The 14,787-nt window shown below is 49.0% G+C and overlaps 1 protein-coding gene across 1 annotated transcript in view; it reads left to right on the top strand.

Annotated features, from left to right (window-relative positions):
- Positions 1–8,810: 8,810 nt before the first annotated feature.
- The window catches only part of LOC144162284 (eukaryotic translation initiation factor 2D-like), a 35,563-nt gene continuing 29,586 nt past the window's right edge, over positions 8,811–14,787 (top strand). The window contains exons 1-3 of the mRNA XM_077692762.1: positions 8,811–9,104; positions 10,363–10,631; positions 11,898–12,187. Coding sequence (XP_077548888.1) covers positions 9,049–9,104; positions 10,363–10,631; positions 11,898–12,187 — 615 coding nt within the window. The 5' untranslated portion in view covers positions 8,811–9,048. The remainder of the gene's footprint in view (positions 9,105–10,362; positions 10,632–11,897; positions 12,188–14,787) is intronic.

The following is a 14,787-nucleotide window of genomic DNA, read 5'->3' on the forward strand; positions in this document are numbered from 1 at the left end:
TGTCTGTGTCGGAGAGCTTCATGGAGTCTGGGTGCCTCCGTCCAGGCTCCCACTGATGGCCTTCTCGATGAAGTCAACCAGGTCACGTTGCTCGTCCCTGGTCTTCTGGGTGGCCAGCCACTCTATAGTGTAGTGTCGTCTAATATGTGCATAAATGGGGCACTCCCATAATATGTGTTGTTGGCTGGCGATCACATTACAGGTGTGGCATAATGGGGGTGTATCTGTCTTTGCCGCTCGCTTTGATGGTTGTTAATGGCGGTGTTGCTTTTTGCTTTGGAAATATGTAGTCACTGAGCTCCTGCTATGGGGCACTCTGGAATTATTTCTCTGGTGGCGTGTTGATTTACGAATATGATTTGGATGGCCTTGTGATGCTGCAATGCGTTACAGTTGAAACTCGATTTTACGAAACCAGATTTACGAATTTCTTGATTTAACGAACAAATTAGGATTCCCCCAGAAGTTGCCCATAGGCTTAATGCTTTTACGAACTCGAAATAACGAAACAAACTTCGCCGCCAAACCCGATTTAACGAAGCAATCCAGGAAAGAAGATGCATAGAAAAAGGGTTTTTTGTCTAGAATGTCTGGCAGTGCGCTGCCAGCGCAGGAGCGGTAGCAGACTGCCTCCACACTTTCAAAGGAGCTTCCACACTTCTACTTCCGAGGCTGCGTCGGGCTCCACAAGCCCGCACCACGAGCAGCAAGAGGATATCGCCCAGTTGTTGGGAAGAGCTTCGTCGGCGTCGCGAGGCGGCCGCAGATCAGAACTTCGACGACTTCGTGAACGCCGAGGCAGGTGCACACACTGACACAACAGAAGTTCTAGACGATGATGAGATAGTGCAGCTTGTTTCCGGCGCCCAAGAGGAGTCCAAAGATGCAAGAGATCACTCTTAATAAAAAAGGTCGTAAAAAGGTAGTAACGGCCGTATTTACTAACTTCTTACGAACCTTACTACCCCGCGGTTTTGTATGCTCTGCCACTGACTGCATGGTTAGGAAATTAACTGAATGTAGGAAGTATACGCACTAGATTAAGGTCGTGCTTGTGACTAGGTTATGCATGGCCAGTTAGTAAGCGCGTGTAGCTCAGAACAGTGCTATCGCTAGGACTTATAGGGGAGGTAGTGGTACGTATACTGCCTCCTTCAGTTAGTAACCCTGACTAGTACTAAATTTACTGCCTCCAGTTACTAAGTACCTAGTGTATACTGGGATAAGTAACTTGTTAGTGTTCCATTAGTGAATGCCCCGACCTTTTTTTTAAGAGTGATCCGGATACTGTCGAAGCTCCCGTGCCCACACCAAGTCAGCTGATGGACGCCGTCGACCTTCTGCGGCTGTTTGTTGGGGCACACGAGGGTGCAGAGGACGCTTTGACTTCACTGGCCAGCTACGAGAAGTGCGTGCTCCCGAGCTTCACGAAGCGCGCAGACGAAAATCACGAGCTTTTTCGCTAGGCAATAAATTTGTCGTTCTCTCGATTTTACGAAGTTCCCGATTTAACGAAATAATGTGCGGGTCCCGGCACATTCACTTTCGTTAAATCGAGGTTCAACTGTATAACTGAATATATACGGTTCGGTTTCATGACACATGAAGGGTCTGCTGTACACACACCGTGTGCGGGAGGAGACGACGAGTGGTGAGCGCGAGTGAGTGCGAGTGGGGATGGCGAGCGGTGAGCGTGAGTACGAGTGAGAGCGAGTGGTGAGGGCGACTGGTGAGCGTGAGTGTGAGTGATTGTGTGAAGGAAAATATATTTTTCTGTGTGAGTGTGAGTGAGTGGCGCCCAGTTTTGCCGAGGTATGCAATGTAAAGGCTACAGGACCGGTTTCAGAAAAAAAAAAAAAAAAAACAAAACAACGCGTGCGCCTGCTAGCCCGCTAGTGGTGGGCTAGCAGGCGCACTAGGCGCACCTTTCTGTCTAGCCGTGCATACCACTGGGTGGGCACACTCTCTGTGCAAATAAAGCAGCGGAACAGTTGCCGATGCCGTTCTCTCCGCATGCCCGGGCGTTGCGTGGTAGAGCGCGCGCTGATCATTATTTGTGTTTTATTTATGAGGCGTGCGCTTTTTAATTGGAACGTGTCGGAACCAGTGAGAATTTGTATGTCGCGATTTTTCGTGTATTTTGGAGGCGGCGGCCTTTTCGCTTTAGGAGTCACTTAACCAATTCCAATAAGTGACGTAGAGGTGCACTATAATCGGCTGGCCGTCTTCTCTTTCGAGTGGCCGTACCATAACCGTGAGCCAACGTTTTACAGCGAAGCTGTGTATGGCTGGGATCCCACGGTCTCGCGCCCGCGGCAACAACTTACCCAGCGGCCTGTGTTCAGCGTACGGGAAAAAAAAATATTACAAATAGAAAAAAATCTGGCCTCCTTATATTTTGATATGACACGGCTTCACTTACCCCTGGAAGAACGTCTTCCCAGCGACGCATTTGTGTTTAGAGGGGAAGCCGGCTCTATGCGGATTAGTGATGGAACTATGTGATGGAACTAAGAGTTTTGTGGGGAAGTATTCACAAAATGATGGGGTATGCGTGGTCTGCGGAAAAGAAACAGAAACCATGCGGCACATCGTGTTAGAATGTGAGGGTATCCATCCAAATCTACATGAAGGGAATATTGGGCTTTCAGAAGCCCTAGGATTTAAGGGTATCACAGAGGAAGTTACCTTCAAGGCTGTCGAGGGGACGAAAAGAAGATTAGAATGCTGGTGGACGAAAAGCAGAGAGGGAAGTATTGCCTAGGACAGTTACCACCTGTAACAGGAAAAAAAAGGTATTTTGTGCCTGATAAGCTTTTTGTGCCTGCCCTAAGCAGCGCTAGTATTGAACCAAAAGTGTAAAACATATGTATCTTAGTCCTTTTTGGTAAGAGGACATGTCATCACCCCGATACAAAGAGGAAACCAATAGAAATCATCATCATCATCATCAACGTGCAGGGAATATGTTAGTGCACGTGGATTAGTGCACTATTGCACGGATTAGTGCACGAATTATTGCGGAAGCAGTGCAGGGAGATATGGGTTGGGCGTCGCTTGAAGTTCGAGAAGCGCAGAGCAAAATATGTTTTGAGAGGAGGTTGAGAGCAATGGATCAACGTAGGTGGGCAGCTAAGGTTTTTAGGTACCTATACTTGAAAAGCGTGGACACGCAGTGGCTGAGGAAGACTAGAAGGCTAACGATGAAATACGGAAAGTACAGTGGAGAATCCAAAACAGCCAAGGCAACCAAAAAAGAGGCAAGGCAGATAGAAACGAATAAACGGAGAGAAAAAAAATGGAAGCTAAAACGTCGTTAGAGGTATACAGTGCTGAGATCAGAAAGGAAAATTTCTACGATAATTCCCAGGGTAGGACTTTGCTTTTTGAGGCTAGAGCAGGTTGCCTGTGAACTAAGAGCTTTGTGGGGAAGTGTACACAAAATGATGGGGTATGCGTGGTATGCAGAAAAGAAACAGAAACTATGCGACACATAGTGTTAAAATGCGAGGGTATACATCCAAATCTACATGAGGGAAATATTCGGCTTCCAGAAGCCCTAGGATTTAAGGGTATCACAGAGGAAGTTAACTTCAAGGCTGTCGAGGGGACGAAAAGAAGATTAGAATGCTGGTGGACGAAAAGCAGAGAGGGGAATATTGCCTAGGACAGCTACCACCTGCAACAGAAAAAAGTATTTTGTGCCTAATAAGTTTTTTAGATGCGACGCGTCTCTTGCTCTGAGGCATGTCCCTCCTGCGTCGTCGTCGCGCCGTCCGTTCGCATCCCTCCCCGTTCTTCTCTCCCACAGCTGTGTGCAACACTCTCACTCCGGCTCATTAGCATACCACAGCTGGCGCGTTTGTTTGGGCGCGCTTCGCTGCGTAACGCTGCATTAACAACTGCTCCGGCACGCGCAAGTGCGCGCATGCGCGACTCTCCTCAATTGTCTCCTCTCCTTCAAGCGCTGTGAATATAAAGCGGGTGTCGCGCTGCGGCGGTTCAGTCAAGCGCTCGCTCTCGCACTTGACGTGACCTTGCTTGACTACTTCGTGCTTGACTTGATTCTTCCGATGAAGACGTGATGAAAGCGACGGCCCCTTCAGTGAGTGGTGTGACACAGCAATTACGCCCATCGTCCCGCGTATAGGAACACCCGCATGTGATGGAACTGCATGCATCATACGCGTTCACAACACGTTTCACGCGATTTAGAGAATCAACCCAGCGGAAACACCAATTGAACCCCCCGATGCGTCGCATCACACCAGGGTTCCCTCGCGGGAAGATGGGCATAATTTTTTTGTGCCTGCCCTAAGCAGCGCTAGTATTGAACCAAGAGTGGAAAACATAGGTATATTAGTCCTTTTTGGTAAGATGACCCGTCATCACTCCGCTACAAAGGGGAAACCAATAGCAATCATCATCATCATCAGTGTAGGGAGATAGGGAGATATGGGCTAGGCGTCGTTTGAAGTAAGATAAGCGCAGAGAAAAATATTGTCGCAGACTTTGGCCAGCATCGCCAGGAGCTGACGCTAATCACATGTGCATATCCAGCTACGTCCAATCTCTCTTTATCTGGGTATGTGCTGGAGTTGAAGGACCAACGGAAAGGGAGAGAAGAGAGACGAAGTTGGAGTTTCGGCTGGACTGGGTTTGCGCCATCAACCCGCCTCTGTGTCGGTCACTACGGTGTCTTTTAAACAACCTATCTCTGCGTTGTCACTGTCACGTGCCAATATATGTTTTGAGAGGAGGTTCAGAGCCATGGATCAACGTAGGTGGACAGCTAAAGTTTTAAAGCAAAGCTTACCTCTACCTGCAGCCAACGGTTCTGTCGCGGCGTGCGTGACAATAAACTCCTAACGCGGCGGAGGCGGTGGCGGGGGCGGGGGGCGGAGGGTTTCACTCACGGAGCACACTGTAGATGGCGCGGAGAATTTACCCAGCGTTTCCCGCGCGGAGGTGCCTGCTCGCTGGCGGGCGCGTCGGAGGTACGGCTTTGTCGTCTGCATTAGCGACGGTTGTTTTGGGCCTGTTTTGGCGCAGCTTCGCGTTCATTGCGTGCTTCCTTCGCACGGCTTGATTAACTTGTTCGACAGCACTTCCTGGGTAACCCGGACCCGACGGAATTAAGTGGTCGTACTGCAAGGATACGTTAAGGATAGGTTTGCAAGGCGGGAAAACAAAATATAGAGACCCCCCACAGACATCTGGCCGCTAGAGAAACGCTACCTTTAGCGCACTGCTTGCCACGAATGGGATTCTTTTTTCTAAATTGGTGAATACCAATTCGGTTGTGTTTTAAGAGGTATTACAAAAGGCGAAAGGAGCAACTGGTTCTGATAAATAGCGATTATAAACGTTCCCTCAGCTTTCTCGCAATTCTCAAACTTACTCAACTAACTAGTTTTAATCGGTATAAATGGGGATCACTAAGCTCACATGATGAATTGTTTCCGTGTCTGCGCTTGTGTCGCGCGGGGGTGTAGCCCCGAGCTAACACATCAGGATGGCTAGGTTCCGCTGTCTCACCCTTCGAACGACGCACCTTCCGCCAACGCACGGCCGGACTACGGCCGGACTACGGCCGGACTAAGGCCGGACTTACCGCCGACGCACGGCCGGACTACAGCGGCGGCCTCCGCCGCTCTAGCCCGGCCGTGGCCTGCGTTCGGGACGCCGCCCCCACGAATTCCAGGTAACGGCTGGCAGAATCTCTGGTTTCACTCTTTGTAGAGCCACATGTGTGAATTCAAGTGATCGCATGGGCAATTGTTGTGGGTGTCGTTCAAAGTTTTGCTTTCCAATCACCTTCACAGCGTGGATTGGAGCCAACTTTTTTAGCGTGGACAAGCAGTGGCTAAGGAAGACTAGAAGGCTAACGATGAAATACGGAAAGAACAGTGAAGAATTCAAGTCAGCCAAGGTAACCAAAAAAAAAAAAAAAAGAGGCAAGGCAGATAGAAACGGATAAATGAAGAGAAAAAATGGAAGCTAAAACTTCGTTAGAGATGTGCAGGGCTGAGGAATTAGACATCAGAAAGGAAAATTTCTGCGATAATTCCCAAGGCAGTGCTTTGCTTTTTGATGCTAGAGCAGGTTGCTTTCGAAATAAGAGCTTTGTAGGGAACTGTACACAAAATGATGGGGTATGCGTGGTCTGCGGAAAAGAAACAGAAACTATGCGGCACTTAATGTTAGAACGCGAGTGTATATATCCAAATCTACACGAGGGAAATATTCGGCTTCCAGAGGCCCTAGACTTTAGGGGTAGCACAGAGGGAGTTAACTTCAAGACTGTCGAGGCGACGAAAATAAGATTATAATGCTGGTGGACGAAAAGCAGAGAGGGGAATGTTGCCTAGGACAGCTACCACCTGTAACAGGGAAAAAAAGTATTTTGTGCCTAAGAAGTTTTTTTGTGCCTGCCCTAAGCTAATATTAAACGAAGAGTGCAAAACATACGTATATTGTTTCTTTTTTAGTTTTTTTTTGGCAAGATGACGCGTCATCACCCCGCTACAAAGGGGATACCAGTATCGATCATCATCATATATCGTGTAATTGAAGGACTCCAGCTGGTCACTGGAGTAAGCTTGGTTTTTTCTAAGCAGGCTTTCCCATACTATATTATAGGCACTACCCATACCGTGTGTTGCACAGTGAAGATGGCCATGCATCTGCGGAAGGAGCATCGTTACAGCGCCACTTCATACTCCTCTCCACCACCGTGCGTAACCTGACACTACCGCCGCGTATTTTCAAGGGACACTGAAGTGAATTTGTCAAGCTCCCGTTTTTGCTTGCACTGCGTAGACTGGCTCAAATTAGCACACTTTTCATCGTTTATCCGGTTGACAAATCGGTAATTATTTTACAAAGCGCGAAAGAAGAAAAACTACCATGCGCGGTTTGCGGCGGCCGCACCAACTAAGGCTGTGACGTTGAGAGGAGGGGCGCCGTGATTGGACGACGCCCAAGGTTAGCAATCACACAAGTTTCGGTTTCGGTTTCGGTTCTGTAAAACATAACCAATGGCTTTGTTGGATGGCCATTCTCAATATCTCAGTAATCATCGTACCGCGCTTCTGCCATGTTGTCGGCTGTAAAATGCACAAGATAAGCCTCCCAGGACGGCTTGTAGTCGTAGCGTTCACTAGCCGAGACCTACGCAGTGCATGAACGCCCTCCGCGTACCCGCAGACGCCCAAATGTCATGCGCTTTTCCCCCATATTTGGAGCTTGCCTCCCTCATGCCTGTATCGTAAAAAGCGTGTTCGCCCCAGGCCAAGGGTCTGTTCATTCTGGCCTGTGCCCACTGCCTGCAAGCAGTCGGTGCTTTTGGCAACAGCACGCCAACGAGAACTCGCTAGCGCGCCAGTGCCAGCCTGCGCGCGTTTTGTGAACTAGTTCGTGTAGCCAGGAACGTTGCGGCCCCAAAAAAGGTGAACTCAATACAGAAAACATCGGCGGAAAACAAAAAAGTTAACTTACAAAAAAAAAAAAAGCACGTACCCGCGGGGATTCGAACTCGTGACTCACAAAACATTTGCGGTGAAATCCTGGCGCCCCAGACTGCTAGGCCACGAAGCGAGACGCGAATGCGTTGCTAATATAGGGTATATATTGTACAACCGGTTTACACTTTTATTTAGTTTTGGCATTTCAAGCCGCTTAGGTGACTATTTGTTGTACTGCGATCGTGCAGTAAGCGTCGCCCGAGTTTCCACAGTAGCTCACGTCTAGCAATTGCATTTCGTAGACGGAAAAGCGTTCGCAGATGCGTAGTCGTGCTGCTGACCGCTGTGCTTGTTCGCCCAGCGCAAAAAAGTGCTTCCCGCGCCCTAGTTTTACGCTGTACGGTAAAAATATCAGTTGATTTTATTTGCTTAGTACCTATATTGACTTCGCTGACTCTTCTCCCGCCTTCAAGAGGCCTTATATTTTCCTACTGGCGTACCAGTCAGCGAAGCGTCGCATGTGCAGCGCTTGTGTGAAGCGACCTTGATTTGGAGCTAGATACAGTGTACAAACAAACCAAGTAAAGAAAGGCACATTCTTCCATTCACAAACGTGTCCTGGCTTCGTTTCAACTAAGCGAACGAATTGCGACCAAGCAATTTTTTTTTAACCTCCTTGATTGCGACGACTCGCCGGCGGCCGGCGGACGAAACGCTGGGCCGACTGACTCTGTCGGCCGGGGAGCCGTGCAGTAGCGCAGCCGTGGCGCAGCCAATTGCCAGCTCATCCCCTCCTGACGTCACACGAAAACGCCACAGAAAATGGGCGAGCGTAAAAAGAGGAGGACAGCGTTTTCGAATTAGTTTTTCTACTAAATAAAATCGCGTAAACGCGCCTAGAGTGGTCGAAACATGGCCTGGGGACTCCGGACTACAATTTGCGCTAGTAATCCCGCAATGTTTACATATCACTTCAGTGTCCCTTTCAGAGTCGGTCCAGCGCGGCCGCGTCTCTCCCCCCCCCTGACATTGCGCAATGCCGTGCTCTCACCGGCATCTCGCCGGTAGCCACCTGTGTGGCGCACTAGAGCCAGTGCTGTGATTAAATTTCACATAGCAGAAATCCTACATAGCAAATATAAGGGCAGCTTCGCTGGACTTCCCTCTTCACAGGGTGAAAGCGCTTCGATTTTTTTCTGTTTTGTTGCAAGGCCAGTGGCGCGAGACGCAAAGAGCGCGCAACTTTTTTCACTGGAAAGTGAGTGATCTGACAGGCAATGTTGTAGAGGAGGCGTTGACCGAGCCGTCCAGTCGGTCGCAAAGTCGGTCAACTAGCCGACGCGAGCCTCACTGGCGGCCGGCGCGACCAGGACCAGCATTTCCGTGGTGTTGCGTTTCCCTGGCAAGTGACACCGGCGAAATTTGTCTGTGTAGCAAAAATTTGCCCTGTTGAATAAATACTTCGTCTTCACTTCCGGAACGTGTGAAAGTTGCAGCACAAGGTTAATAGCGTGTAGCGACGCTTTCGTGCTCTTTAAGGACCGATCGCTGAGTGAATCGTGTAAATACCAGCTACCGGACAATGTTTATCAAACCCTTCAAGATCAAGTCCAACGTTCGGCTCAGGAACACTGACCGGTACGTTTCATTTTGCCCTGCTAACGGTCTCGTATTCGCGCTTACGTCCGTGCTGCGAGTACTATCAACCTTCACCGTATCATTGCCTTTGCAACTTTCTCGGGCACGCGACGTGTAACGTACAAATTGCTTTACACAGTGCATCGAATTGTGAAAAGACACGCAATAGAGGAACCTCGGAACCACTGCTCTCTCCACACCCATACTGCCTCCACCCTCGTCGAAACTGTTAGTCTCCGTACACTGCCATATGCCTTGCGAGCTTCCAGAATTCAAGCTGGTTTCGACTAGTTTCCCACTCTAATCTCCTACCCAAAGCTTTGTGACGCCACGGTACCCGGTGGTCTCTTGGAATGGATCCGCTAATTATTTGTTTGCCGCACAAAGAGAATAGCATTTGCTGGAGAAGTTTGACAGCTGTGCTTATCACCTCGTGTATCCCGCAGGGCAATGCCTTACGCCGTACATTATTCAAAATTTTCGTGGGTGATGTCACTTGCTAACGGCGCAGCACACCCCTTCTGCCGGCGACCCCAGCATTGCAGTCGGACAAAGCTCTTGCGACTATTAATAACTGCATGCTGAGCTTGACACCGTGGAATATTGGAGTGTAACGACCTTGCGTTGAATGTTGCAATGCAATGCACATCACTTCCTCCAGGCAGTGCAGTCATACACCCTGACACCTCACCCTTGCTGAAGCGCTTGTCTCCTTTACGTTTAGCCCTAAAATCTTCCTGGTTGGCTCGGAACTCAGTTTTGATGCCGAAATCTCTTAAGTTACATCCAAGGCTAGAGGAATGTTAAGTTCTTATGACTGAGGTTTCGCGATGAATCAAGGCAACCGTACTGAGGCTTCAATACAAAGCGCTGGTGCACTTGAAATATGGCACATTGATATGGGACCCGTATTAAGCCATCCTTCTAAGAAGTGTACACATGCATGCTGTACATAACCTTCCTACTCTGTGAGGGCTCTTCAGTACCACCGCGCCAAACTACAGCTATCAGCACTGTGGAGTGATTTCGCCGTGTCGGGTGGACATCGCTAACCGCACAGAAAGGGCGCCACAATCCACATGCTGTACACAAACATTATGTGATGGTCATTAACGCTGCATCAAGGAGAGCTTGGTGAGGGGTCTTGTCATATACAAGAGGTGGGGTGCTTGCATGATAAAATGAGCATGTTTTGCTGCGGAAACAAACAGCCGGGTGGGTGTTCTGAAATATGGTTTATTTTGCCACCCCTTTGCAGCAAGCGCCTGCGTGCCCAGCTGGAAAAGCAGTTCCCCTCGCTGAGCCCCAGTCAGCTGGACCTGGTGTGTCCTGCGTCGGGGGACCTGTTCCAGCTGCGGCTTCTCTGTCACGGGGGCGACTCGGTGACCGTCTACTGCCTGGACGCAGAGCCGGTCTTTTTCGAGCATGCCGGGGACACCCTCTTGCCCACCGTGTACACCCTGTGGCGGCTGCCCACCCTGCTGCCCCACCTGTCCACCTGGGAGAATGTGGTGGAACGGCTGGCCGGTGAGTCTCTTCCATGGCAGGTTCGTTGTGAGTGACCGAAGTGCTTTATTGTTTAAATTTTTATTGTTATTTGTGTTTAACGCACCAAAGGTACACCTAGGCTATGAGGCACGCCGTAGTGGAGGAGGGCTCCAAGTTAATTTTTACCTCCTTGAGATCTTGAACGTGGGCCAAAAGCTCGACACACGGGTGCTCTCACTTTTCGCCTCCACCTGAAAAGTGGCCACCACGGCCGGGATTGACCCCACGTCCTTGGGCTTAGCAGCACAACGCCTTAGCCATGGAGCCACCGCGACGGTTGTGACCAAAACGCACCTCCAAGGGCATTTCCTTTTCTCTCGGACCAGTACGACGTGCATTAATTTGAATTAATACCGTTTCGATCAAATGTTTAGGCTACTGGCCAGTAATAGCAGAAAAAGAGTATCCTGGTGGTGTTTGCCTTTAAAGAGGCCATGATAAAATTTTTATTTACTAAAAAAACTTCTTTATCCTGATAACTGTGACAAAAATTTTATTGCTAACTTCAAACAAATAATGAGGCTATGAAGGAAAACATGAAGCAGTGTTGACCCACCCGCTACTTTCTGGTGACTTCTCTCTATGGCTTCATAGGATGTTGTTTGTGCGATTGGTGGCCGCCTAAGCCACTGCCAAGAAACAATTGGGGGAGCGTCCTGAATCATTTCGTGTGTATCACTTGAATGCTAACGTGTAATTAACACACTGATAGAGATGTCTTTAGTGCCGGCCCATGTTACGTCACTCCTGCCTATATTATGCCGCCGCAGCACGAAATGGGAAAAGTTTTTCAATATTTCTCTCATTTCTCCGATTAAAGAAATGTTTTTTGTGGCTGTAACGGAGCTGAGTGCATTACCAAAGCCGGGTTCTTTCAAGCCGAACGAAGTTGTGTTTTGTCTTCAAGCACTGTTCCGGTGAAAGAACACTGTGAGGCTGTGTTCAAAGGCGAGTTTGATCTCACACCTTGCGAAGCAGAGACAGCAGGCAGACCATACCAGCAACAAAATTGGTGACTTGAAATAGAGGGAGGAGTCTCGACGATTACAACAGGAAGAAGACGGCGACACAAAGCAGTTAAAGAAGGCACAAGTTGTCTTCTTTCTGTTGTCCTGGTCGATAATTCGCGCCTTCAACCAATGTTATACCAATTCAGCCAAGCAACCACCTGTGCAAGAGGGAGGGGAACACGTGTGGTTAAAGAAAAGTGACAGGCAAGTTAGGGATGAACCGTTTTCTACGTAGGTGGTGCAGACCTGATGGCGCCCGGTCTGACCGGCTGCAGCGAGCGGCTGTCGGAGGCCCGTGTGGGAGACCCCGTGGCCGTCCGGGTGGCGGGCAGGGCTGCCGCCGTGGCCGTTGGGCGCTTGCTCCAGAGTCCGCAGGTCCTCGTGGCTAACGAGCGGAGGTCGGGCAAGGCCGTGGCCATCTTGCACGTCCTGGGTGACCAGCTTTGGGTGCACGGGGGCAAGAAGCCGCCGCCACCCCGGCTCAGCGATGCCAGTGGTGAAGAGGACGGAGAGCAGGGGACAGGGGTAAGCCTGCCCTAACCCATATTAAAGATGACGATGATGATTATCGTACGGTTTAACGCGATGACGCGCGCCGTAGTGGAGGGCTCTGGATTAATTTTGACCACCTGGGGATGTTTACGTGCGCCGAAATCTCGTACACACGGGCGTTTTTGCTTTGCGCCTCCATCAGAAAAGCGGCTGCCGCGGCCGGGAATCGAACCTGCGACCTTGTGCTCAGCAGCGCAACGCCTTAGCCACTGAGCCACCGCGGCGGGTCCATATGAAAGACAATAGTCTTTCGTGGGCTGCTCAAACACGAAAATTTCGCCCTATCTGACTGTCTGTCCGTCAGTTCAGTCACCTGGCTAAACTTAAACGAATCGTTGAACGAGGCATGTATATAGGCAAAACATTTCCAGTCTTCTGAATCTAGAATCCTGAAGCATATTTTTCAGCGTCATTCCCCAAACAGAAATATTAGGCATATTTGAGGAAAAACATCAATGCATAACTGGTACTTCGAGTGTTATTATAATTAAAAATAGATGTGGGCTCAATTTTCGCACTAGTAAATTAAAAAAAAAACTTGTTTAAAACAATGTTTTAACCACAAACATGCTCATGCTAAAACCTCACCTTCTTTGCGTTTATGACGGGTGGACCGAGACAGGAGGGAAACAGTGTGAGAGGTGGGTGGAGGACACAGGCGAGGCAGTTATGTGGCGCCAGAAGACGGTCGTCTTTTGGTGACATTTGCAGTGAAGCAGGCAGATACGTGGCCAATTTTTTTCTCAACCGAAAGTTTTCTCAGTGGGCCTGATGGCTCCCTGTCCTAAAACTAATGCAGTTCCTCATAGACCAGTTGGTCGACTTGGTAAGATCTCTGAACGCAGGCCGCGTGCGTTAAACTGGGCTTCCCTGATTGTTTCAAAACGGTTACTGGAAAACCGCAAAAAAGGAATGGCTCTAGATTAGACAATACACGCATCAATCATGAATAAGGAGTACAATAGTATACCTTCGTCTCATAAACCGCGTATCAATATATGCATTGGCTTAGTGTGTAAAAAAATCGTTGCACGGGTTTGTTCTTGGTTTGCAGTTTTAGTTTGCGAAGGTTTGACAATTCATTAGATGCACTTTCAGCGAAAGTTCTGACGCACTTTTGACGCAGTTTTAGTGTGAAAAAGTTTTCGCGCTTCCCTCAACTTTCTTCAGGAAGGGATGGTTAAGTTTTTCTTTTTTTGTTCACTGTTTTAACGTTTGCTTGAGAGGAGTAAGCTCGCCTTAACATATGCAGTGGTGGAGCCCAGTTCATACGTTTTTCACCGGACCATGAAAACAAAACGTAACAACCAGGAAAACGCAGCAGTGAAGAAATTTTCGAAAATGAACGAAAACAGTGTAGCTTTGACTTGCAACCATGTATTTCTTCAACTTTGGCTTTTGAACCTTAAAAAAACTTGAGAATGTAAGATTGCTTCTTTTTGCAGTCGCTGGAAAACACCGCGCATGGCAATGCAAGGTCCCTAGCGATGTCGACTCTTCCGCACTGGCTGCTTGTCTACTGCGTTTAGTACGTCAAGGTTTTCCTCATGGGAAAGCACCTTGCGTTTTCTCAGCGGCATCAAGGCACGACAAAGTTCGCAGTTGCAAGTTCAACAGTGTTCTCAAAGCTTTAAGCGCACGATGACGACACAAGCACGTACTACTCTTCCGGTGGTGCTTTTATGGCAGACACGCACTTCCAGTTCCGTGGTAAGAGCAGTGATGATGGTGATAACATAGAGGAGGGGTTCTCAAACATATTGGTCCTAGAGAACCCTGTGAAGCTCCGTTAAGTGCCAAGGAACCCCCCCCCCCCTTGCCCATTTTTCATTCTGTTCACACTATGTTCACGTGCAATAAATTCAAAAGGAAGCAAGCTTGCTTGCTTTTGATTTTTATGCATGTGAATGTCAACTTTACGTGAGCAGTACGCTAGCGGAACCTATCTCCAAACAGAAGAAATGTGCATGGGGGTAATATAAGGCTGAGATTCAAGTGCAATAGTTTAACCACGCAGCCCGTTTTTGGAGTGGGGCTGACTACAAGCTGCTGGCAAGATTTATTGTGCAGCTCCCGCCTATGTGTTTTGCTCTGAGATGTGCTTACTGACACTCGGGCAGGAGTAATGGAGGTTCCTTTGATTGATCGCACTTAGGTTTCGCCATCTAAGTTACTTGACGAGTGCAGAGCCAGGGACAATTTATCAGTGGCTTGCGGAACCCCGAGGAGGGTCCTGCGGAACCCACTTTGAGAAACCATGGCATAGAGTAACATATGGCCATCTAGTGGTGACAAATCGCATCCACGTAGGCTTTATGCAGTCAGTTCCGTAGCCAAGACTGGCCAATGCTCGTCAAACGTCAAAATGGCGGTCTGCGCATGTTGCCCGGACGGGTTCAGAGTGTCAGATTGCGACGAATGATCTGGGAACGTACTCTGAGCCACGATGTAACAGTGAGGATTTTAATAAATCGCACTCTATGTGAGCTGCGCCGGTACTAGACAAAAACAACGCAGCAGCTGGGAAAATGCAGCACTGAGGAACGTAAGATCGGGGTTCTGCTGTATTTTGG

Source organism: Haemaphysalis longicornis, unplaced genomic scaffold (genome assembly GCF_048455015.1).
Source record: "Haemaphysalis longicornis isolate Haplotype H1 unplaced genomic scaffold, Haemaphysalis longicornis Haplotype H1 scaffold_12, whole genome shotgun sequence".
NCBI lineage: Eukaryota > Metazoa > Arthropoda > Arachnida > Ixodida > Ixodidae > Haemaphysalis > Haemaphysalis longicornis.